We start from the raw sequence: 26,459 nt of genomic DNA, 5'->3' as shown, positions 1-26,459 counted from the left end.
GAGCTCTTTGAGTTTAAAAAAGCCCTTTTAGAGTCAAGGCAGATGCATCCTCTTGCATTATATTTTGTACCTTCTGTCTTTCAGCTTTGTTCGTAAATCATAACATTTACACCTTGAACCATGTCTAACCTCTCTGATTTCTTTTCTCACAGCTTTTTTTTGTTTGGTTTTTTTTTGCTACAGAGTACCTAATTTACCCAAATCCCTTTCTGTGCCCCCTAGAAGAGAGCCCTTTAATACTTTCTTTTTTCTTGTTTCTTCTGCCTGCCCTAATCTGTCACCGGCAGCCCCACCTCTGACAAACCAGGGAGTGGGAAAAGTGAGTGTTCTTAAGAGGGATTTTTACTTGCTCTGAAAGGGGAGATCTTCCCACACGTTCCAGCAGCAGGCTGGAAGCTCTGGTGAAGAAAGAGTGATAGAGATAACACTGTAGGAGAGAGGAGGAAGCCATGTGGGACTGGGAAGATTCTGGGCTGAGGCAGCAGCTTTAACTCATTAGGGAGATGAGGTCTCTGGTAAGTCCTTTACTGGGTGTATAAATGGAAATGGGAAGCTGCTTAAAAGAACACAGGGAACGAGAGAGGAGTGTGTAAGCCCTGGGGGGAACTGTGTGGGTGTGTGAATGTCTGTTGGGAGGATGGAGTTAGGAGACACACGGAGCTGTGCCCCAGCCCAGCTGCTGGGAGCACTGCTGTGTCTGAATTAAACAGCACCTGGATTACAGGCACCTTTCAGAAACTGGGATACAGAAGGATGCTTTGATCCTGTATCACTTCAGAGGTGAAGTGATGCTGCAGAAGAACTAGTCCTGTCAGAGCCTGATGGGGCAGAGGACTGGAAGGCAAAGAGAGGCTGATGGAGAACTTTTTAAATGCCTTTCATTGATGACCAGTGAGAAAAGCTGGATCTCTAATGCATGGACATGCAAACAGGGATCTGTTTTTCTCTTCCCCAGAACTGCCTGCCCCCAGCCCAACCCCCTCCTCCACAAGGCTGATGTGGTTGGAGAGGCTCAAGGAAGCACTTTATGGGGTGTTGAATGTAAGGCATGGAGAGATGCAAAGAAAAATGTCATCTGAAATGGTGGCTGCAGAAGCAAGCAGGCTGTGTCAGCCCATTTCACGTGGTTAATGAAGTGTCACTCACCATCTTTTAAAAAGTGTGTTTTGGAACTGAAGAGGGAATGAGTTTGTTTCTGGCCAACCTGTCATAAATACTTAAATTTAAATACTGTAACTGTGTTTCTGTGGCAGCCTGATTTTTTTTTTTTTTGATACTGATGATATTATCAGGTTTCTTGCCAGTCTTCATTAACTTTTACCACCTTAGCTCTCACTACTTCTAATTTCAAGGTAAATATGACAAAACAGGAAGCTTCTGTGCATGCAGCAGCTATTGTGAAAAAGCTTTGATGTGGAGTTTAGTGTTGGAAAAGTTAAATCCAGCTGCATAAAAGAGAAATAAGCATAAATATAACTCCATTAATAGTGATTTTATTGCAACACTCTTGACTCCATACAAAACTTTAATGAAGAGAGATTTACAAGGAAGACTCACGCTGACACCTTCAATGATCTCCAGCATCTTTTACATTGAGAGATTTACACTGTCTGTGAGCACCATATGTACCCTAATCAGTTAATTGTGATTCTGACAGTTTCAGCACACCAAATGCCATATGTTCTGTGTTTTGTTGCACCTCGGGCATTAGTGGTGACCCTAAAACTCATTGACCATATATTGGCTCTTAATCTGCCCCTGATGTTGATTTTGTGATGTTAGTCACCAATCTGCTCCTTGCCAAGGGGGTTACTCAGCAGTCACACCGGTGCTTAAAGTGCTTAATTTTTACGTGTGAATGCATTAAAATGTTAATTTGAGCAGTTAAGAGTTCTTTCTTGTGCTTTACCCAGCTTTCCCTTCAGCACTTTTTCACTTTACCTTTTTTTTTTTTTCCCATCTCGGATCTACACTTTGTGTTTATCTTGCTCCTTTGCCATATTTCCTCTCCCCCTCAAAAGTAAATTGCTTCTTCACATAGCAGAAGGGGTTTCTGTCATGGTGGGAACTTTAGAGGCATTTCCTCCCATCTGTGCAAGGTACAGAGGAGTTTGTTTTAGTTTTCAGGTTTCTCCTACCTACTTTCTGTACCTCTCTGCTGCCATCCAACCTTTGTGCACTGTTTTTTTCCTTCAGTGACAACTGTAAGATGGAGTGGGAAGATTACTCTGCTCACTTCGGAAGTCCGTAAGGAGCAAATCGCAATCACTAGAGCTTTCCTGCCGCTCCAGAATGGCATATGTTTCACTTGCCCAGACTTTCTGCTGTCATTGTAGCATCTTATCTGTGACTCATGTGGGAGGGAACAGTCTCTCTCTGGAGGTGATGCTAATGCTCTCCGTGCATCAACTACCACTGATTGCTGGAGCAGTCACAGGGCTGGACATCATCTTCTGACAAAACAAACACCTTGTCGGAATAGCATTTTGAACCTGAGTGCTTTGGTATCTCTTGGCAGGCTTGAGCCTTCTCAGGAAGCACTGTGGTCCTTTGATTTTTTTTTTTTCCTTTGCTGAAGGAGAGTAGGTCAGGCCTGTGTTCTCCTGCAGTCCTGCAGAATGGATTATCTTGGGTTCACTGTTGTTTCACGTTTCATCTTCCTTCAGACCTGACTGACCTTGTCAAATCAGGGAGTCATTAGTTTTCTCCCCTCCCTTTTATACCTGCCAGTGACTGTGATTTGGGAAAACACCTTGCAAATAATCATCATATAAATGAGGAAGTCAAGTCACAAAGGGCCTTAATGATTTGTTAAAGGTGACAGTCCCTGCTCTGTGGAAGAACAGTGCCTCTTAAAACCAGTTGATGCTGCAGCAGAACCTGTCTCTGTGTCTGAGGCTGCTTTTTTTTTTTTGGTCAAACTAGATTTTAAAACTCAATTACTATTAATTTTTTTTTAGGAGATTTCTCATTTGGGATCTGTCCTGAAAGTTAGTAATTGCTCAAGAGAATCAGTCCATGGCACTGCCTTACACTGGAGATATTCTGCACAAGGCAGCATTGTTTTCATGACAGGGAGATTTTTACAGCTATTTTTAGTGAGTGGATGCTCTGACAGTTTAAGAATGTCTTTAAGTCAGCAGTTCCCAGGGACCACAGCTAACTGGAAGCAACCTCCATCATTCTCAAGAATGAGAATGTCCTGTCACCAACTTGCGTAGGGTGAATCATTAAATAAGACAACTTCTAGCTTGTGATAAGCTCCCTTATAGACAAACCCCCAGAAAAATGCCCCCTGTTGCAGAACAACGAGCAGCCATAAGGACACTTTTGCCTCTGGGCTGCATATTGAAGCCCATGGGACAGAAAAGCATTTTCCAACATTTTCCAGCTCTTCTGCTCTTGTGTCCTTTGAGTGCAGGAAGGACAGGGTTAGACAATTATCATTGCCATCACCTCTTGCTGAAAGTCACACTCCTGGTGTAGATGCAGTCAGTGACACTCTCCTCCCTAGTTCTCTTCCTTGGTTTTGATTCTCTAAATGTGAAGCTGTCTAGTAATGATAAATCTAAATGATCACCTGTGCTCAAAGTGCAGGGAGTTTAGGATGGACTCTGGCTGTGTTTCAGCCTGCAGGAAGCAAGCCCAGCCTAGGTGAGACCGTGCTGATACCTTCATTCTGCTGTCTATCTGTGTTGTCCATCTGTGATGCTCAGAGGATGTGGGAATGCTCCTGTACTCTGCATCTAAAGGATCTCTCTTCAGCCTAAGCAGATTGAGAGATGCCAGCAACAAAAAGATCTCTCCTTCCTCTCAGCTATGCTCCACTTAAAATGTTCTTGGTATGAACAAATCCTCCTGTAGCCTCTTCTGGTGATGTTATGAATAACCCAGCACAAGAGAGGCTTGAACTAAGGAATTTGGGTAAACTTCAGATGTCCCTGGCTGTAGGAAACAAGAGAAACAGATGAACTAGGTCTAAATTCCTACAGAAGATTTAAAATTGGTTCTTTCTTAGTGATGTTTTGGACAGAGCCGATAAGTGATGTGCAGTTATGAGTCATATTTACCACAATAGAGCAGGGGAGAGCGTTTCATGCAACGTTGAGAGCTTTAAAATGCTTTCCACTGGAGAGCCTGCATGCCTGTGCTGAGAGATACAGGCTCTGCAATTAGATGTCTTTAGGTGGAGGAGGAAGCAGCAATACACTTGGAGTGGGAGCAGTAGCCCCATTGGCAGCAAAGACATTGCATAAAAGAGCTACTTCTGTGCAATGTGGTGCAAATCCCCTCCTGCTGCAGCTGGGGAGCAGAGGCTGAATTGGGGTGCAAGCAGAGCAGTGATGATGTGTCTCTTTCCTCTCAGGCATAAAGCAGAAAGAAAAAGGCAAACTAAGCAACTTTTGGGGAATAGAGTTAGGACCAGGTAGCTTCCAGCTTCTCAAAGGGAAGGCTTTGAAAGAGTAGAAATATGTTCTTACGTTGATCTCCATCACTTGGTGTTGCAGGCAGCGTGGAGGGACGGATAGGAGGCAGTAGGGAGGTTGCTGTGCAGGTTCCTTTAGTGCTCACACCAGTTTCCAGTGTTGCTTTCCACAATTGTAGAATTGTTTGGGGTTTTTTGCAACATTAGAGAAACATTTCACATTAGGACAAACTGCTTTTTGCATTTGATTTAGAGATTTAACCCCTATGAATCTCTTCCAAGTGGGAAAGAGTGACGATTTGGTGTAGCATTGGTCTCACCTGTGTGGATCGTGCAGCTACAGCCCATGGCACTGCTGTGCCACATATCCAATAGCAGGGTTTGTCTTTGGGGGTACTGAGTGATCCTTAGACAGGAATGATCCCAACAGCTTCCAAGGTAGGTGGTCTCTTTCTGGAGCAGGGTGATGGGGTCTCGTCAGAGGCAATGCCGCATCCTCTGGAGCACTTCCAGCCCCTGAAGTGTGTGGAACCTGTTCATGTGGCTCAACCACCAGACGAATATTGTGGTGTCTGACTCTTTGAGAACAGGAAAATTGGGAAAATAGGCCAGGACTGACTAATTTCTCTCCAAGCTAAAAATTGGACTCCTTTAGGTTATGTTTCCCAGAGGAGCTCCTGAGTTCAGTGCTTTTCCTCTCTTTTGAACTGTGTGAGTGAATCAATCAGGCTTCAATGCTCAGGCCAATAATGTCTCCTATTTGTTAGAACTACTACTTAGGAACCTTCTCACATTGATGCAAGTTTTAACAGCTCATGGAAACCAAGCAATTCAGGGGGAGGAAGGAGGTAAATATCTCATGGAAAAAAAAAAGTAGAAGCTAAGATTGCACATCAGGATAATGTTTTACATGGAAAACACCATGGATATTTTAGCTATTCCCTAACTTTGCATTGTATTAATGACATTAAACAGCACTTGCCTGGGTGTCTTAAAAGATGTTCTGAACTTGTAGAGGTTTGTTGATTTTTATAATGATTGGATTTGAATTCTGTGATTTCTAGTGCTTCATTTCAGAATAATTGCATAATCTCTGCATAATTTAAGATTTAAAGTATGTATTTGTAAGTGTTCTCATGTAATCTTTTAATTTATGATGATGGTCTCCTGTAAGAAAGAGAGATTAATATTTTTAATTATTTTTTCTATTTAAAAACATGCTGTAAAGATTCCAAGGTTTTCCTGCAGGGCCTCCACGTAGGCTCAGCACAGTCCTGCCCAGTGTGTTTCTGTGGCATCCAGGACGGAGTTTTGTTGCGATCCTGTTACGAAATCTTGTTCCCAAATAGTTATAACATATAAACAGAAAAAGTGCTTTGAGAAAACAGCATCAACACAGGCTTGTTCCCATGCTCTTGTGGATCCTAACATTCCTGCTCTTCGCAGTTTGCAAGGATTATAAGATCCACTTTAATGCACTTAATACTTTGTTATCGTGGCAATTAGAACAACAGTAGTCGCTGTCTTGGTTTTCTTTTGAAGCCCATTGATTCTTTACTTTGGCCTTAATTACAAGTAGTAGAAGAGGTGTTTCTTCAGGGAACTAATTAGTCTAAAAAGCCTAGTTCAGCTAGTGCCTGAGCACAGTTAGTCGAATGGTGCCTAAATGCAAGTGCCAGTTGCAGTTGTTTTGTTTCAGAACAAACATACATAATTAGTACTTCTCCAGGTTAGGAGTTGTGTTTGCTTCCATCCATTCACCTATCTTTCCCTATGGTCTGGTTTGTCCAGGGGCTGCAGCACCTCCATTTCCCCAGCCTGGTTTGTATTAAGGTCATGAATTAGAGTATAGCACTATTGCCAGTTATAACTTGAACAGAATTCAGAGAAAGGTGCCTGGACTTCTCTTTATTTTTCTCTTTTTCTTTTTCACTTCAATGTGATCAGCCTACTAATATTTGGAAAAGGCTGGAAGCAGAGTAAGTGAAAAGCCCAGCTGATAGCAGTTTTCATCATGCTGTGAATAAAACCTAAGCTGTTGATATAGATCTGCTCTGTTCAGGGGTGGTCCAGGTAAATTGTAAGGAACAATTCTGTTTTCTCAGAGGCTTTGCAATTTATCTATTTGCTTTAATCAGTGTTAATGTCAAATGTGCTTTGATTGTGCTAAAAGCTTTTCAGCAAAACAAACTGGAAGTCCAAAGTTGCGGAGAAAGCCAGAGTCTTCCTGTAATGCAAGTTGTAACATTCTTTTGAACTTTATTTATGCTGTTTAATAAAACAGGCAGTGCTATAGAATACATGTGCCATGAATCCAGCTGCAGTGACAGTATCATGGCTATGAAATGCATGGCACATTGATTTGACTTATTGAACTGATTTATGTTTTCAATTTGTTTAAACGGCTCTAATGGTTGCAGCTCTGACAGATGTACGCTCACATTTCTAGTTCTGTTCAAGCCCACATTAAAACCAGAACTGATTCCTTGTTTAAAGCCTTGATTTTTATCTGTTCTGTGTTCCCGTGCCTGCAATCCACACGTCAGACTCCCAGATGTGAGTTCTTGTAGCATCAAGTTTGCTTCCTTTTGGAAAATTGTAGAAACAGTTTCATTGGAAAGCAGATTCTTGGAAGAGTTGCTAAACCCAAATATTTTTGATTTTTAAAGGAAATCAACAAGCAGCTTGAAAGATTACATGTTATGGCATTATTGGTGTATGAAAACACGAGTTATTCAGTAACCATGAACAGAGTAATTACTTTGTAGAGGTAATTTTAAGTAGAATATCTTGTGTAATGGGAGAGGGTTTGAGGCTTCTTTGTATAAAAGTTGCCACTGTACATTATTTGTATACACAAAGAAATGATGAGTGTCTGTATCAGTATCAATTATGGGAGTATCTCTTGAGAGCCTACAAACTCTGAATTTTTCTTGCAGTCCAGGCTGTGCAGTTGGGAACTGGCCTGATGGTAGAGACCATAAACCAATAATCTTTGTGGCAGATATTATTGCTAAGCTCATTGTTACCAACGCTATCTTTGGCAATTATATTCTGAGTACTCTCAATTTTATTAACATACAGATTCAGAGTTCTTCACTTTCTGATCATCTGACTTACTGCCTTTTACAAAAGGTCATTTCATCAGTGAAAATGCAGCCTTAGGATAGATCAGCTCCCCGATTTCTCAAATATTCAGATAAAATATGTGCTCCTTTGACCTCCATGGGTTCCACTTAGCAAATTAAGGTGCTGGTTTCTGAAGCATTCTGTGACCTTTTGTGTGAAGACAGGCATTAGGGACAGCTGGAATGATGTCTGCAGGGCCACAGGGACAAACCCCTGTCCCTCTAGGTGGGAACACTCAAGCAGTGCCTAAGCCATGTCCATTAGTTCTTTGCCTTGCTCACCTATGGGTGTGAGAGGGCAGGAGCCCCTCTTTCAGAGTGCTGAAATGAGACACCCCTTCTTCAAAGAGCCTTGGCTGGAGGTACCTGGGCCCCCCAACGCTGCTGTTCCTGCTTGGAGGGGATTGCTCTGTGCTCAAAGATCATCTGAGTGTACTTAATTGTCTCTCAGCTGCAGCATGGCAGCACACAGAGCTGCTGAAAAGAGAGAATTGTTAGCATTATGGATGGTATTTATTTAGAGCTGCTCATTGTGCTTGGCACAGGCTGCCTGGGGGCTTGTGAGGAGTGCAGGACTACCTATGCAGATGGATGTAATTCCTGGGAATGTTTATAGCTGTATAAAATACACAATGAGTCTTAAATTCTTTCAACATACATAGTACTAAACATACCCAAGCTTGTATGAATGTGTTAATTATTTCCATGTATTATGGCTCCCAAAAAGCACAATATAAATACATGTTTATACATACAAAAGTGTCCCTAGGAAAGCATGTCTAAAGAACTCCAGATGAGTGATTTTATGCTCTTAAAATAATAATGTCCCAGGCTAATTCTACAGGCTTTTTATTGCTTTGCTGTTTACGTACATTGCTGAAGACAGTAGGTGAGACTGTCACAGCTGTACAGAGAAATGACATTTATCTTCCAAGTGCAGCATGACCTTATCGTTCATAAGTGGCATTTCCTCTCAGGATAATGAACACCTTTTTATTTAGGCCATGCAAGACCCACAGTCATTGTATCTGATTTCTACAGCCCATCAACACTGTACACATAACTGTAATTATTGCGGATATTATTTTCTGTTGCATTCCGCTTGCTCTTTGGATTACACTTGGTCCTGAACAGAAAAGGGGATTGAGAAAGGAAGATGTCACACTCAAGTCTTCATGAATATCTGCGGGCTGCTGCATGGCACAAATACGACCACTCCTACAGCAAATGTACTTTTTTATACCCTTCCTATATGGCCTCCTGCACAAAGAGAGCGAGTCACCATTTTGACATGTACCAGCCCAAGCTGGTGTTGCCCTGAGGTCAGGCACTTTTAGGCACAGGTGAATCTTTGTAGCTGTTTATCTGCTTGGTTAAGAAGAAAGAAAATTTAAACGTGACGAGGAGCTTAAAAAAAACAACAAACAAGTGTTGACAATTCTTCCTTGCAAATATTTACGTCAGGGAGCTCTCTTTGTCATGCTCCATGTTGCCTTGCCCCAGCTCTCTTGCTTGATTTAACTTTGCCTGCAGAGTTAGGTGTGTGTACTCACTGCATCCCTCGTGGTGCCTGGACCCGCCTCTGAAACAGAGCTCCCAGCCTCTGAGCATCCCACTGTGTGGCAGAGGAGAGGTTCAATACAGCCTGTGCCTTTGTGGCAGGAGCTAATAACTGAGATTATCTCAGCATATGTTCCTGCTTCTTCCCTTTCTCTGCCAAGTGGAGATCTTTCATGTTTCTATAGCACAGCTTTGCTAGGCAGGCGTTCAGGAGTGAGGAGACTCAAAGGTTTCTAATGGGACCATCAGGCAGTTTCACCTTTTGCCTTGTCAGGCTGCATTTGTTGGAGCAAGAAGCAATTGTGGGTTGCTGGATTGCTTTCCTGAAATGAATTGCTGTTTGCTTCACTCAGAGAAGATAAACACTCGCATCTCAAAAATATCATCCTGTCTGGCATCTTTGTTGGCAGTCTCAGCAGAAGGGCCAAAGGAAACAAATGGACCATGTCTAAGATAAAATTGAAGTGCTCCCTCTGGAGTTAATCCTTTCAGCCCAAAACTGAGCAGCACTGATGGGATGATGTAAGGAAATAGGCCCTTCTGTTCCTTCTGCTCAATTTTATGGATAAACGAAAGACTTCAGCCTCAAGTTGATTAATCTTACACTTGGCCCCCTCCTGCAAGATTTTACAATGAAAATTTAACTGATGGTTGGCAAACACAGAATATGTATTATGCCTATGCAATGCAAGGATGGTTCTTTACCTGTTCTGTTCTTTTCTGCACTGGTTTTTTGTAGCCCTTGCATACTCTTTCCAAATCTTTTTCTAAGGAGGGGAAGATATTAACTGCTGAAGCTTAAAAGTTTGGATTTCAGGCCATTTTGATAGCCTTCTCCACCTTCATACAGGAGAAATTAGTTTGAGAAAGCTGTAAATCTGTGCAGAGCTGGCCTGGGATCAGCCTTCATTCCCATGGAGGAGAAGGCTCTGAGGAGGTCCTGGGCTGCTCACTGGCAAACTCCATGTGCTGGATAAGGTCTGCCATGGAGTTGCAAGGAAGCACTTTGCAGGAGTAGTGAAGGACCTTAAAGCTAGTCAGACTCTTTGGAAGGGGAAACCAGGTGGTTTTCCGCTCCTTGGATTCTGTAAGAGCCTCCTTCAGGCTTGAAAGAAGGAGCATAAGATTAAGAGGACTAATTAAAAAGGATAATTAAGTTGGCTGCTTTGACGAATGCCAGAAAGCTGGAGACTGAGGATGTTGTGGGCAGTCAGACTAGCTGTGGGAAAGAGGAGGAGAATAAGCAGACAGTTGGAACAAGAGCTGTGAAATAAAAGTTCCAGTTATTTTGAGAAATGATTATTCAATATTTAAAATGTAGTTTATTAGAAATTTTCCTGCAAATGTTTTCCAGAAACAAGGCTCTCTCTGTGTATGACTCAGATTCTTCCAGCTCTGTTTTTCATTGACACAAGTATTTTCATTTTCTTATGACGTGGATGGCTGCTTAACTTTAATAGTGTTGAGTCCACTCCTGTTATGATGACTCTTAGCACAAGACGGCTGAACAAACACTTCCAGTGCTTCACTTCAATGGCTGCACTTCATATGTTGAATTTGATATGTAGAAAAGACTAGAAATTAGTCCAAGATGGCCCAGAGAAGCTTGACTTCTCACTTAAGACTATTGATAACCTAAAACCCTTCTTTAACTTGTGGGTGTGGGGGAATCTTCGGGGCCTCTTCAGTCTGAAGTGTGTGTGCCTTCTCCCATCCCTGATCCTCCATTCTCTACAAAACTAGAGGCAAAAACGTAGTTGGGAAGTTCATACATTTTAATGTCTTTTTGTCTCTTTATCCTTCCTTCCCACACACCATTCTTTTCTGTTTCTTTGTATTTTTACCACATTTCTTCTACCTTGTCAGCCACCTCCTTCCCAACAAACCATTAAGCAATAAGAAGAGAAAACAAAAAAACCCCTTGCTGTTCCCTTCAAGTGCTTGCCTTGCATTTGTTGCCTATTTATAGCTGATTCATTTAAACCACAGTGGCAGTCAATCAGAAATGTGGTGAATCCTTCTTTCAAGAGCGTGCCAAGAGAGGATCTTTTTAGTTTGCTTGCTTTTTTTTATGATTTTTGTTGGAACCTCTACAGCATGCCTAAATTCCATTGGGATTTATTTATTTTGAATAAATTCTCAAATAAAAGTAGCAGAGTTTTGTTCCTCTTCAAAGAAGTTACAGGAGCATGACTATGGCGTGCAGGGATGTTTGATTTTATTTGAGAGTATTTTACACATTTTTTTTTTTCTTCCAGTTGACATCTTGGATGATTTTTTTACTTTTTCCATCTAAGGAATTTCTTTGGATAGAGAGACTGTTAACCTCTTTTTTTTTTTCCTTTCTTTCTTTCTTTCAGTTTTTTTCCCCCTACAACTTCAGGCAAATTCTGCCTCTAATCTGTTTGTAGTACAAACCTGATGGGGTATAATATTGGAATTGTAAATTGTGACTGCCCATGTGGCCTTACAGAGGTCACATGATCTTTGAGCTTGGGTTTCTCCTTTTGTTGAGCAGGTTGGTGCTCCCATCTTCAGCCCTTCATGGGGCATTGGAGAGGTGGAGGAAGTTTATACAGGCAGATCCCAAATAGCAAGGCAGGAGCTGTGGGTGAGACACTTGTACACCATAGGTGAGATGTTGCATGAGACTCACACTAATAAACTCTGCTGGACTTCTGCTGGTTCCATGGAACATGCTGAGGTGTGGAACATTGCCAGAGTCTCTGAAGTGAAGCTTATCTGCAGGGAGCCTGGAAACCACTGATTTATGCCATACCTGGAAGTGGAAGTGCTACCATTCTCCTTCGAGGGGAGGAGCTCTTTGATGTTGGGGAGGTATGTGTTGGGAATAGAAACTGCAATTTTTTTAAAATACTTCAAATTACTCATAAGGACTAAGGTTGTTTCTGCTTTCCCCAAACAGATTTAGAAAGCAAATACTGTTTTAAAGTAGGTCTCTGCATTTGCCATAGCATTTGCAAAATGTTTTAGCAGCCAATAGATATACTAGTTTGGGGTTTTCCCCCTTTCTTGTTCTGCCCTTACTGCTCTTTGTTTTTATGCCCTGGCAGGACAAGAATGAGGCAGAGTCATCTGGAGGGCTGACTCAGAAAACAGATACATAATTCCAAAAGTAATTCCTTCTTGGCCTCAAACATGCATATACCTTCTGTGTCAAGGAGCCTCTGCTAACCTTGCCTTGCTCACAGTGCTGTGCAGGTAGCACAGGAGCAGGAAGGTACAGGCTGAAGGAGGACAATTATCCTATTTGTTTTTTCCATCTCACCACCCGTGATGGGATTTGATTCTGTGCCCTGGACCCTCCTGGGTCAGTTGTGTTCAGAGCAGCCGTCGGCACAGATCAGCTGTGCTAAGCACACTGTGACATTTGGAAATCCCTGTCTGGAAGGGGAATTGAGCAATGAGCTTCTGCTAATTATAATAGCTATGTTTAAAATGTGATGTTTGCTTTGTTCAGCAAAATCCAACTATACAGCCAGACTAGAGACTGGAAACGCTCTGGCAGCAGAGGAGACAGGTCCTCAACACACTCGATCCCGGGGCGGAAGCAAGGGCAACTCAAGCGTTGCTTTGTCAGAGCAAACATTGCACAATCTTGTCCTGGGGGTGGATGTTGTTACCTAGCAACTTCCAAGAGTGTTTGAAATTTGTTGGAGACCCTCTGAGGCTTAGGCAGTTTACCCACTGTTCTCCTCGATGCCAAAACCACACTGGCTGTCATTTCACAAGCCACGGGTAGTGCTGGCTGAAACCCCTCCTTGACCTTTATTAGGGCTCAGACAACCAGTGCAGTAGTGCAGAGAACCAGAGCAAAAACCAAACTTGATTAAAATTAACCCAGAAGAAACCAAAGGTTTGATTTAAACATGAATCTTCACCCAACAGTGTTTGCTGGTTGGCTCACAGAAGTCGCCCAGGGAAATGTGCTGATGTGCCTGAGGGCTCCTGTTTGGAGTGTGTTTGTGGGGACAGCAGTGAGATATCATTAGGACAGAGCTCTCAGCACACACATATCATTAAAGACGTCTTTTCTGAACTATCACCACACGCCACCAGCTGCCAAGAGCCTTGGGAAGCTTAAAGGAAGGTTCTGGCCTCCTCAAGGGTGTGAGGTCAGTGTGAGTTGTTCAGTAGCTTTGGTATAACAGTAAAAAGGTTAGTACAAATGACTGTGATATGAGGAGACTTCAATAAGAAGAAAACTCTAGCTATGCTGCTGCTTAGCTTCCAATATTCTTTGTTTCATTCAACTACAGATAATCTTTTTGGGGTCTAATCCATGCCAAAACCCTCTTCCCTCACCACTGCTTCATTTGGGGCAGAGGCTTTCCATCACTACTGTTTTTGTCTGAATTTCTGTTCAGATTCTAACTCCACTGTAAGGCTTCTTTTAACTCTACTAAGTACTAGTGTTTCTTTCCAAAGACACTGGGCATCCACTTGTTTCCTCAGAAGCGTTGACACCCTGAGGCTCTGGGATGTAGAACCTCTCCTTCTCGGCAAATAAGAATATTTTCCAGGTATTCAGCTGTCAGCTCAGTGGAAAGAAAATGTTGCTTTATGGTTGGTAGACTGACAATAACTCTTTATCCCTTTAAATTAAAAGTGACACACTCACATAAATCATTATAACAATACTGTGTGCAAACACTCTGCCTGAGTCCCCAGGAGTTATGAGATGACAGTGAATTGGGGTGAATACCCTTATTCTTGACTTTGAGAAGTGCAATGACAATGAATCACTCTTAGTGATGAGATGCAGCAGTGCTGACTCATCGGGCTGAAATTAGAAGGGCTTTTTTAGTTAGAGATGTAATTCCACCATTTTTTCTGATGAACGGATAAGAGTGAACATTTTTGTTGACTAATTTACAGTCTTCATCAATAAAATGCCGTTTCTTTCCCTCTAGGTATCAAACCTAGTTGGAGGCAACTCATGGGGAGAACTTAGATCCAGAGGTGCTACATCTGTTTCAGAGTTGGGTGCTGGTATCCCTTCATTTCACTTTTAGGGATTTGACCACAGCACAGTAAAATTAATTCTCTTTAGTGTTCTCCAGATGATTTGTATTCTTTTACCTATTTGTTATATCCCTGTGGAATGGGCTGATACTCTCCTAATATTTTTGAGTTGCATTAATATATTAATAATCTGTTTTACTCCTGGCAAGAGATTTGTGGCCAATCCTCAGCAGACAGATTTGATGCCAGTTTATCTTTCTGCAGTCGGGTTAAAAATTTTGCTCTGGGGAGCAGCAAAAGAGAAAGGACTCCCTGCTACATTGGCACACTCAGCTACTTTTCTGAGGTAGGAATATTTCTGAGCCCACAAAAAGAATATTAGTGGCAGGGGCTTCTCTGAGGGGTGTCCCAGTGATGGGGAATGACTCCTTCGGAGAGTCCATCAGCATCCAGCAGTCACTTGTGTGTGTCCTGGAGATGCTGTACAGGCCAACTGCATCATGCTGGAAGCAATTGGCTTGGCAGAGTTTCATCAGTCAGGCTGCCCTTTGCTGTTGAGGAAGCAGCTGCAAACTCACATTTTTTGTTTGGCGCTGTATTCTCTCCCCAGGGACTGCAGCACTGTTTGATTAGGACGGAGGGAAGGAGACCTATTGCAAAAGTATATTATTCCCAGTAGAGCTGTGCTAATCTTTTTGGTCTCTGTGCTCCTTCTTAGCAAGGTGTTGAACAAAAACATTAAGGGAAGACAGGAGGAGAGAGGAGTTGCTGGGATGTTGCTCCTTAGCCTCACCTCAACCTCAGCTGCAGCTCAGAGACTAAAACAACAAATAATTGTTCTTGTTTTGAGATGCTTTTGCAAATGTAAGGCTGCTTTGTTACCTGAGCCCATTATTTTCCTCCCTATCTGCATGCCTTTCAGTCTGTCATGGGCCTGTCTGATCTCCAGGGACTCATCCTTTCCTGAATTGAATGCTCTGCATTTTTCCATCTCCCAGTTTGCTCTGGTGCTGTGTGCCTTCCCTGGCAGCATCTGTCTGGGAGATTATGTGAACAGCGTTGATGTAATAGATTTGGAGAAGTTCAGAGTCTTTCTCCAAGTTTTACATTTTGTTGGAGTTGTGAAGGTCACCTTTGCTTTGAGGATCAGGGAGATGAGGTTGCTGCCACTTCTGAACGTGTTGGTGCTTGACTTCTGCACTTAATACAGTGCTTAATCCTTTTAGTGCCCGAGTGGTGTGGCCCATCCGGTGTGGTTTGTGTCAATAGTGGCACCTTGTGCTCAGAGATTATCCTTGATCGAAGGTTTCTGAAGAGCAAGTATTATCTTTACATTAGAGAGGGAGAGAAAAGAAGGAGTTTCAGAGTTTAGTACTTGGCCCTGGGTCTCTCAGCAGCTGTTAGACAGAGTGGGAACAAAAGCTAGGTCTCTGCTGCAGGACTATGCAGCTTACTTTAAGCTAGGTCAAGTGATTTGCCAGGGATAAGGACGTGGGCAATTTCTACTTGGAATCCTGTCTTCCCCCTATCAGTTGTTCTACAGTCACTTCATTAGCACCCTTTTCTCATCATCTGACCAGGTAGAGTTTGGTGTTATTTCCTTATAATAAGCTTACTGTCAAGAATTCTTGACATTACTAAGTGATTGTGTCTCTTAAAGAGGAGGAGAGAGATTGGTGTGTCCTTGAGACTTAAGAGCAAGAGAAAGGTTTGGTTATTATCCCTTTGTCCAGTAAATCTTGATAGAGTGTTGACAGGAGCTCATATCTTTGCTAGAGGAGATGTTTTCCCCGTGTCTTCGGCAATTATAGCAATGACTTTGGCAATTTTTCAATTTGCAGTATCATTTTTTGTTTAGCACCCAAGAGTCTTTGCTTTATTCCTCTCACATTTTGGTAACCAGCTGGTTTTTGTCTCTCACTGGGGGGCGGCATTTCCCTGCACAAATCCAGTACAAAACTGGTTTTCAGAGAAGGAGCAGCTCTTGCTTCTTTGATGAAAAACACTCTCACTGCTCTCTGCACAGAGCAGTGGCCTTCAGTCCCTGGGTCTTGTGGTTTGCTGTGATGCCCAGGAGCACGAGTCCCTGGGGATGTGGGACATCTGGCTTCCAGGCATTCTAGTTGCCTGTGTTTCCTGTCCTTGCTTTGGGTAAAATTAAGGACTAAATTATATGGAAAACCGCATAAACTGTGGCCTGAGACACATGCTTTTCATTGAGCTGTAAGCCTATCCTCATAACATAAATTATGTCAGTAAGTAATGGTCTCTGGTTTGCCTATTGCAGCTTTTCTGCAAGTTGGACTGACTGTCATTTCACTGAATCCAAACTTCTCAAACACACTCAGAAGTTATTGGGGAATTTTCTTTTGCACTTTTGCATCCGACCAAGCCCCCTACCACCTCCAATCCAGCTCCTGGGAGATAACATGGTGTTCTGGATGCTTTTGAGAAAGCAACAGAGTTTATTTGTAACTGTTCTTTCCCACTTTATAAAGAATGTGCATTTGATTTTATAACCAGGAGAACTTTCTTGAGAACAGCAAAAAGGAGCCTGTAAAGCAGCAAAGAAATTATTTTAGCAATGGCTGGTACTCAACTATCTTCCTGATTGTGTTCTCAACTGATGCAATTTTGTGAAAGATTGGCAATTTCAACTACAAACATCAAAATATGTTAAATTAGAAATGATCATTTAATCCAGTGTAATTCTGTAGTGCAGTTCAGACATGCTGAACCAGTCCCCTGCTGCTGCCCTTGGGCAGTAATGATGTGTGGTGGGTTGAAGGCAGCAGGCATTGGCTAACATGGGATAAATGGATATCTAACTTTAAAGTATAAACAGGGAAATGCATTCAGGAGCTGTTGAAAGCTGAATCCCACGGGTGAGATTTCAGATTGAACACTAATGAAAATTTCATTTCAGTTCTCACAATATTTTAATATGCTGGATCACAGTATGCAAATAAAGTGAAGTCTTACTGCAAGTGGCTGATGAGTTACTTCTGTCTCGGTCTCTGCCACCCCCAGAAGTAATCTGTCTGTGGCTTTTGTGAAATCAAAGTTTTCGTCCTGTTTTTCCCACAAACCAGAGCCTTATTATTTGTGTTGGAGATAATTAGTGACTGCAAAGTTCTCTTCAAGGTTTTTCTCATCCTGTTCCTGTGTTGTTCCATGTAACTCATCGGTGTGGTGCCGAGGCTTTATGTTTTTAGATTGAATTGAATTCTAAGTGTTACAGTCAGTGCTTTCCTTATCAGAACTGTCCTGGGAGTGCTGCCATGTTTTCAGGTTTCCTTCTTTATTTCAGCTGCAGCTTCTAGGCACCTTATTTTCCATGTGTCTCCTGAATCTGATAGAAAGAGGTGATACTGTGGTTCTTTTCCCTTCTTACCCAGCCTATGGCACCAGGTAAAATGTGCTGGCTTGGACCTTGTATTGGTCACACTGCTCTTTAGCCACACAGTAAGGCCATCAAGCTGGAGCCAAGAAGCTTCATCTTCTGTCTTCTTTTGTAAGTGATCAGAGGAATAAACCACTGTGAAATTACCCAGGGAGCAGGGGGCAGCCAGCACAAGGAAACTGAAGTGATTTGGCATGTTAGAACATACAAGATTCCGTATTTCTGTGATCAGTAGCCGATATATCCTTGTAAATTTGAATCGTGTGTTAAATTTTTGAAAGAGGAGAAGCAAGAATTTATCTTAGAAGTTAATTAATTTGAAATAGCTATTGATTAACATTATACCTAAATTTGCAAATTATCACACTTGACTTGAATTTGCATACAACTGTTGCATATAAAATACTTCTAAGAGTATCTTGGACTTCAGCAAGCTGTAAAAGTGCCATTTATTGCAGCTGTGTTCCATCTTTGCCAGGCAAAACCTCCTCCTCCTTCCCTCCCCTGCAGAGGTGCTGCCCTTGCAACAAGTGGCCTTTCTTCTGAGGACCCACAGTTGGGATTTATAGCTGTGAAAGGACAACCCCAGCATAGGCAGCTGTGTATATTCTCAGGTATTTCACCCTGATGAGGAAGAATAAAAATTGTTCTTTTTAATTTGGGGTAGTGAATGTTTCTCTGCCTAGTAAAGCACCAACGTTGTATTAATGTGACTGTTAAGATAATCATGTTGTTTGATGAAAGCATAAGACTAAAATGATGTTTCCAAATGAAGGCTGTTAAGATTTATTCCCTGTATGCAGCACACATAATTCTGCTTCCCTAACTCTTTGAAGCAAGCTTTTATTTTATGGGGTTGGCTGTTGCTACTACTGTGCTGTACCTATGAGCTACTTAATGTGCCACATCGAGGAGTAAATTAATGCAGGTCCACAAAGAGAGCGTTTCGATTTGCTAATTGCTTGTAGAGCTGAGGGTATTGTTGTGTAGAGTAAGACTGTTCATTAGAGATTGAGTAGTTAATTTTTCCCTACAAATGAGGCTCACATTTGAGCTGTTTGCCTATCGGTCAGGGCAGTCGGCTCACGTTCAGCCCCCGGGGAGGAGGGGGGGGGCTGTTGGTGCAGTCGCTTTAGCAGCTGCATTGTCACCACCAGATTGCTTTAGTTTCATTCATTAAACCCTCCCCGACCAGCCTCCTCCAGCGCCGTCAGTGAAGGCTGACTTTTGGAAGGTATAGAAGACAAATTATTGATGCAGGGAAGCAAGCTAAACAATTCAGAAATGTCTCCTTGGAGCTGAATCGGTTCCTCTCCTTGGAAACTGTTCCTGCTCCTCTTTCAGCCTGAGCTGCAGTGTCCCGGCGAGGCTGGAGCACAGGTTCTTCCCTTCCTGCCGCTCTCTTTTGAGGATGACAATCCACTGACAGTAGATTAGACAGTGTTGTCATGTAAGATGAGTATTCTGAATTGACAAACACTTTTTTGGAAAGCTTAAAGTAATTGACTGAATACTTGAGAGGATTTCTCCCCCCCCCCCCGCTTTGCTACTTGATTTTCTTTTACCTGGTTGTGCTGCCTTCTGTGGGTAAACTGCACTTTATGTGTATTTGTATATCTGATTTGTAATATCTGTTTGCATATCAGATTTCTTACTGTTTGAGCTCAGTGTTCTGTGGGAATTGAACATGGGTATTAAGTAGAGGGAATTTCCTTGGAGCTTTAAGTTAACTTCCATGCACAGCCTGAGAATTCAACACAGAAGTCTATCCTACTGAGCGATTCCTGAGATACCAAGGTGGATGTGATTGACTGAAAAGCCCCTAGCACAGAGCTGAGCTACGAATAGAATCATGGAATGGTTTAGGTTGGAAGGACCCTTAAAGATCATCTTGTTCCAACCCCCTGCCATGGGCAGGGACACCTTCCACTATCCCAGGTTGCTCCAAGCCCTGTCCAACCTGGCCTTGAGCACTTCCAGGGATGGGGAATCCACAGCTTCTCTGGTCAGCCTGTACCAGGGCCTCACCACCCTCACAGGAAAGAGTTTTTCCCTAATATCTACACCTACTCTTTTTCAGCTCAAAGCCTCTCCCCCTTGTCCTGTCACTACATGCTCCTCAGGTAGGGATGTGGCTTTTCCCATTGTGGAACTCTGAGATGGGACTGGCAAACTGCTCCAGCATCTGCTGGCCCCCCTGTGCCTGCTGGTGCCAGGGCATCTCCTTCCCACCCACCCCGAGGGGCTCAGGTCCATCGCTCTCTCTTTTGTTGTCTGGAAATGGCCAGAGATGACTGAACCAAGAAGCCCAGCAGTTCATTCCTGAAAAGATAAGTTCCAAGAAACAACATAACACTGTTTCTTTCAGGTCTTTTCAGGCAAATGCCTTGGAGGGGCTGGGAGCAGGGGCTCAGCAGGATGCCAGGCACCCGGCCAGGGCCCTCTGCAGCTCCTTCCTTCCACGGCTGTGGGGGCTGGCAGCTCCTCTGGAGCACTCTGATTAAGTGAGATGTGGGGATAAGTTCAGAGCCTAATTTCTCCTTCATAATTAAAAAATTTGTGCATCTGTCATGCTGCTGGTGATTAGGTTGTATTTTCTTGTGGCCTAGAAGGAATATGGCAGTGAATCACTTTGCAAGCAGCTGTCCTCGAACAGCTGAGCGAGGCTCGATATTTGATTTAGGCTAATAAAAAGTCTGGGGGCAGGGCTGATGTTTACAAGCTGGATGTGATAAAGCATTCAGATCAGCTGTTCCACTGCCTGGTGAGTGCAGACAGCGGGGACCCCACTGAAGGTTTGGGCTTTGTGTTGTGCTTCCCCACCTGCCTGCATAGGTGGGCACGGACAGGGAGCAGGAGGGTCCCCACTCTGGACTGCAAGTGCATCCAACAGCATCAGCTGTGCTGGAGGAGCCTCCTTGTCTCCAGCTGCGTCACTCTAACAGCTCTCAATGCATTAAATATGTCCCTTTTGCTCTTCTGTGAGTGTTGTAGTCAAACCATATGTTTAAAAATCTTTTAATCTTCATAAATCATTTCTTCCAGCACTCTGGTAAGTTTAGTTGCTGCTCTCCGAATTCCCACTAGTTACTGACTCTTTCCCTTTGAGATGAGCAGCCTAGAAATAAATGCAATGAAGAAAACCTACTTTGTGATTTAGTTCTTATCTGATTGCTTCTCCAAATCATATTGATCTGCTGTTATGCTGCTGGCTTGGACTTGCTGTCCAGGTTTTGCCTCTGGGTCTCTGCTGGCATAGCACCTTGAAATGGTTATTTTCCCCAAACCATATTATATATAAGATAAATTATGGCATATTTCCTGCTTGTATTTTCGATTTCTCCCATCCCTTTGTATTATTTCTCCCCTGTCTAAAAGGTTTTTTCATCCTCTTCCTGAAGTAAAATGTGTCAGAGTCTTTTGCTATCCTTTTTTTCCCTGACTTTTATCAAGGTATTGTACTTTAAAATGCTCTTATACCCCTCTAGTTAAACAGGCTCTTAGGGTACTGTTGTCTTGATATTATAAAGAAAAATATTTACACTCTGAAGGTGACCAGAGCTTGGCACAGTGTGGTGGGTTGATCCAGGCTGGGTGCCTGGTGCCCACCAGAGCTCAGAGGATTGAGCCATGAGGGAATTCACACTTTTTTTTCAGTGTGAGTTACTCTGTGATTCTGTAGGAGTCTGTGTGAACAGGAGGCTGAACAGAGACATGACCCTCAAATTCAGGAATGGTAGATACTGTAAGAAAATATGTAATTTTTAATGTAGTCCTTAATTCAGTGTTTCTTATATCTGGTTTAGAATAGGCTACTGGTTCCCACCTAAAGGTCATTTTCATATAGATAAGGCTAATACATATACAGAAAAGTTGGGGTAGTTTTTAATCAAAAATATTCAGTTAGTCTTGAGATGTTTTGCAAAGTTTATGCCAGCACCTCTCCTAAACAACATCTCTGAGGGCATGTTTTCTAACTCTCCCCAGGTGACTTTCTCCTGGCTCCCACCTGCTGCTGTCATTGTACCTGATTCAGTAGCAGTGGGGAAAAAAATCTTTCCCAGGTGTCTGCAAATTTATAGTTTCCTGACATTCCAGTATCAAACTTGGTGATAATTTCATTTTTTCTTCTCACTTGCTTGTCCAGTCACTCCAGTTTTGGTTGGGGCTGGCATCTCCTGCAGTGTTTAATGAGCGTGTTTCATTCTCCTGTGCCAGGTCCTAGGCTTGTATTAAAACCCTTTTCATCCTATTTGAGTGTCTGTTCCTTAAATAATGTCACATCATCCCCTGCTCTGCACAGCAAGGAGCTGAAACTTTTTCAGTTTCTACTGAGCTCTGGGGCCAGGAAAATCATGAAGTGTTTGGTTGTTTGTTTGCAAAATGTTCTGCTGTTTGTTTTGCTGTGCTGAACCCTAAGACAGTAATTTTTTTGTTTGCTTGTATTTCGGTGCAGTTAGCCTTCAAAGCTGAATGTTTTCCTTTTCATTGTTATAAACTGCTTTCTGTTTGTTGCTGGTTTGCATGTGGCACTCAAAAGACCCATTTCATGTGTGGTGAGAGATTGTTTGAGGGACTCCAGAGGGTTTTAATGATATTTGTTTGAAATTATATGAATTAGTTTGTAGGAAAGTTGTTTTTATTTCTCGTCTTTATTTACATAGTTTAAATTAGCTTCTCTGTCATCACTTGTGACTACTTTTTGGGCTTTCTGCTAAATAGAGAAAGGCTTATTGCAGGCTAGCAAAGTGTTGGGAAATTAAAGATATGGGGAGTAATAGCACTCAAGTATTATATGTGGCTTCTCTTACCCATCTCCAAAATACCCGTTTTGTTTAAAATCCTTTTTCATAAACAAAATTCTGTGAAAGATCCTTCTCTGAGTTGAGTTTCTGTTTCCCCCCAAGTTATGCAGGAATAACAGAAGATATTTCTGCTCTTGTTTGAGAATCTTTACATTTCAAATTTCTCTTTAAAAAAACCCCACAAACCCTTGCACTGGGATGTTTTCCTCACAGAAATTCAGGAGATTTATGTTACAGAGCAGATTTTCTCAGTGTTTTACCCCAGCAGATTGGAAGGCTTCCAAACCGAATCCTGAACCCCAGAACTTCAACAGAACATTTCCTGTGAAGTTACCTTGAAACAAACCACCCTCCTTTCAGGAGCTGTGGAGCCAAACCTCTTCTTTCTCTAAAGTTAAGCTTGGCAAAACAGGGTGGGTTTTAGACCATTCCTTCTCCAACTTCCAAAGAAATGGACGTGCTGTCTGGACCATGGGATCGAAATTTGGACTAGCTAATCTAGTGGAATTCTTCCCTGCAATAAACCTGTTCTTTCTAGTGTGTGTAGGTTACAGGTTACAGTCTCATGGATTGGGATGCTGATAAGACAGAGTAAGATCCAACACTTATAATTCCTTTCCAATACTATGAAAGTCCTAGTGTCTTTGGTGATTTGAGGGGGAGGGGGTTTGGAGGGTGCTGTGACAGGGTGCAGTCTTGTTAAACTTCTACAATTGCATCCTAGACTTAATTTTCTATTCTTTTGTGTCTTGAAGGCTCAGCTATCTCAGGTTCTGGAAGAAGTGGGAAACCACAAGCAAAGAGCAGAGATGGTAAGTGTTCAATTTTTGCTTTTTTTTTTTTAAATTGTTTTACAGGGCAGTAACATATGCAAAGTTCAGTTCATTTAAACAATGGTCAGTTCCAATTATTTGAAAATTGATAGCAAATAAGCATTGTAAAAGTTTGTGTTGCTACTGCCTGTCTTGGCACTCCCTGTTTCCATACTCACCTGGAAAAAGTGTTGGATGAGATCTAGTGGCCTGTCTTCCTTTTTTTGGCAATTTCCTTTCTCTTTAGCAGTTCTAGATCAGAAGCAAGCATTTAATTTCGTACTGAATTAACTCCTTTCTTTGGGGGCCTTTGATTCAGTCTCAAGTGTGCAAAGAACAATGAGATGAGATACGACAGAATTATCACTAACTATTTTTTTACAGTATCTGTTAATTTTCTGCTGGGTTTGTCTGTTTTATTGGCACTTCCCTCAAGGACCAAAAAGAATAGAGGCCACAAAACCAGACAAGGAAGTTTATGTGCAGTTTCATGACTACTGTGTACAATTATTCATAATCAGGAATAAATGAGGTGTCAGCATTAAGCCATTTTGTGAACCATTGTTTTTGCTAATGGGTGAACTGTGGGATTCCTTCAACTTTTTCTAGTCACAAGAAAAACCTGAGCAGCATCCAAGACATAGAGACTCGTTCTGTAGATGTGATTAATTTTATTACTAATAAAAAAATAGGCCTGCATCAGTGGCAAGTAAGTAGGTGCTAAACAGACATCTGTTCTAAAATCCAAATCATAAACCGTGGTTCCAGCACGGGTCTTTTTAACTTGTGCTGAACTCTAGTAGGGCACTGGAGGGCAGGACTGCTGTGCCCCTGCTGTGCTGTTAATGGGTTGCCATACGTCTGTTGGTATCTTTTTTTTTAATTTGTGCCTCTTGCTGTTTCAACATCAGATTTTTCATAATGAGAGCGTTAATTAATTCCGGTTCTGGGGTGGTCTCACATTGTGGGCAAACATTTTTGTATGCCCAGCTGCTTTCTGTGGTGATGCAGTTCACAACTGATACTTCCAAAGAAAACTGAATTAATCCTATTTACCATCTGATCTCATTACGTGCTGCCTTGTTACAGTTTCAAATTCTATACAATCAATTTTGCATTGTGTTCACTGGATATATCAGAGGAAAAACTTGCTGTTGTGTTTTTAATGTTCTGATGCTTTGGGGTTTTTTTAAACATTTCAGAGTTTTTCTTTTGGGCTCATTAAGCTTGGGTTCTGAGTTGTTTGTTTGCCTTCAAAAATTTGTTGTATTAAACAGTCTAGCAGAGAGCTGGAGAAACTGGAACTTCTGGTGTTAAAGCATTAATTGGTGTTGTGCAACATCCATCAGCAGAGGATAAAGCAGCAGTCAGTGTTCACTGCCTATTCCCAAGGGTTTCTCAGTGGAAAACTGCAGGTCTTGTGATCTTCCAGTAAAGTTTACATCAACCTCCCATGAACAGGCTGTTTTCTGTGGTGCTTTAGACGATGGATTGCAGATTGTGAGGTGTGGGCTGTATTCAACAGTTTGAATGTTGTTCAGTAAATACAGGAAAATTGCTTCACACAGAGGAAGAGAGAGATTTATTTTTTTTCCCCTCTTTTTCCCTTTTGAGGGAAAACCTGGCAGTATAGTGCCTTCTTTTCACTGGTGGTGGATGGTTCTCCTGCATCCCCAGTTGAAATCTCCCTTGTAGGGAAAGTCGTATCACTCTGTGTCTTCTACAATGTTGGCAGAGACAGAGGTCTGTCCCCTTTGAGTGGGGCTGTTCTGTAGCTGCCTGCCCAGGGGCTCCTGTGGATATACCATCAACCCCATTCTCCTCCCTGCCATCCAGCAAAATGTTCTTTATATGGGTTTTTCTCCCCCTCTCCAGATCAGTGTCTCACCTGGGTGGCCTTATTTTCATATTCCTTTAAATGTGACACTTCAGCAAAATTATTTGCCCTGTTTGGATTTCTGGCATCTGACCTTCCTTTTCCTGCCTTTTACCTGTGAACCTCCAGTCTCAGTTTGATGCTGAGTGTCCGTGGCTGCAGGTGCAGAAGTGCTTGTCCTGCTCTGGGTGCTGACAGATGTGGGTATTGCTTTTCATCAGCTCTTCTGCAAACAGGCCCATGGCTCTAAGTGAAATGGAATAAACACCTGTCAGGTGCTATCATACAGTCTTTGGGCTGCTTCTGGGATGAACCTTTGTGCAGGTGACATCTCTGCTGCCACCCTGAAGAGAACTGATGGCTTTGCCACCCTCCCCAGGCGCTGGAAATGAAGGGATGTGCTGTGGGGCTGGTGAACTGGCTGATTGCATCTCACTGAGGAGTTTGATGTCTTCCTTGTGTGCAGTGGGGGCATCTTAGATGCCCTGGTAAATAATTCACTCTTCACATAGCAGTATTTAAAATACTTGCGGGATAAATCCGATAGGATTGTGACCTCAATAAAAGAGGATCTGCAGACTCTGTGTCCTTGGAGGAGAGGTTCAGGTCCCTGGTTCAGGGAATTGTGTTCATGGGGACAGTATGAAACAAAGGGTGGTGTGTGCTGTAGAAGACACTGTGCCAGGCTGAGGCACAAGGTCCTGCTATAGGAAAATGGGATGGACTCACCTCACTGACTGTCATGGATAACTCCAGCGTGGGATTTCATTGCTTGTCAACTAAAAGCCAGTGTGCTACTGGAGAAACAAAAAAAAAGAAAAGAAATTTAAACATCTTCAGTTAATTGCAGTTGACAAGACAAAGGCAGTTTGACTTTCCTGTATTAATTAGCAAACCCATACTAATTAGCTTGTATAAGCACAATTCATGCTTCTTTCCCTAAATGCAATTAATATTGCAACTGAAGACGTCTCTGGGCTGTGCTACTGTATCATTAACATACTTTGCCCTAATTAGACACGGCCAGTAGTGGCTGGAGAAATGAGTTTGTGATTACAACCATAAAAAAATCCTCTAATATTTTATATCCTTCAGGGAACTTGAACCTAGAATTTATTTTTTGATTTAAGAAAAATTACCCTTATCATTGTGCTGTGTAATTAACAATGAAACTTTGATTTTCCTCTCCCTCTAACCCTTCACTTGTTTATTTTTCTTTATTCACAGTTTAGGTGTGTTCCCACTGTAAGGGAACAGTCTTCTGAGAGGTGATACATAACAAGTCACCACTCTGATAGGGCTCAGATCACTGGGCTGTCTCACAGATCTGTGGGGTTTGTCTCTTTTATTTGAATTTTTTTTTAGTGCCTAGGCACACTTTTCCTGCAATGTTTTCATATGCATGTGCACTTTTCTGACAATTTTATCAGCACTGGAAGTTTTCTTTATTGGGACTGTGTGTC

At 42.4% G+C, this 26,459-nt stretch overlaps 1 protein-coding gene across 3 annotated transcripts in view; it reads left to right on the top strand.

Annotated features, from left to right (window-relative positions):
• MAD1L1 (mitotic arrest deficient 1 like 1) overlaps window positions 1–26,459 on the top strand; it is a 353,651-nt gene that overhangs the window by 147,400 nt on the left and 179,792 nt on the right. For 2 of the 3 annotated variants that reach the window (XM_027656701.1, XM_027656702.1), the window contains one exon: window positions 23,064–23,120. In XM_027656701.1, coding sequence (XP_027512502.1) covers window positions 23,064–23,120 — 57 coding nt within the window. Of the gene's footprint in view, window positions 1–456; window positions 516–23,063; window positions 23,121–26,459 lie in introns of those variants that run through there. The other variant, XM_027656703.1, reaches the window with a different exon arrangement.

This window comes from Corapipo altera, unplaced genomic scaffold, assembly GCF_003945725.1.
Source record: "Corapipo altera isolate COAL_440 unplaced genomic scaffold, ASM394572v1 104, whole genome shotgun sequence".
Lineage (NCBI taxonomy): Eukaryota > Metazoa > Chordata > Aves > Passeriformes > Pipridae > Corapipo > Corapipo altera.
This window is presented reverse-complemented; position numbering and strand designations above follow the sequence as displayed.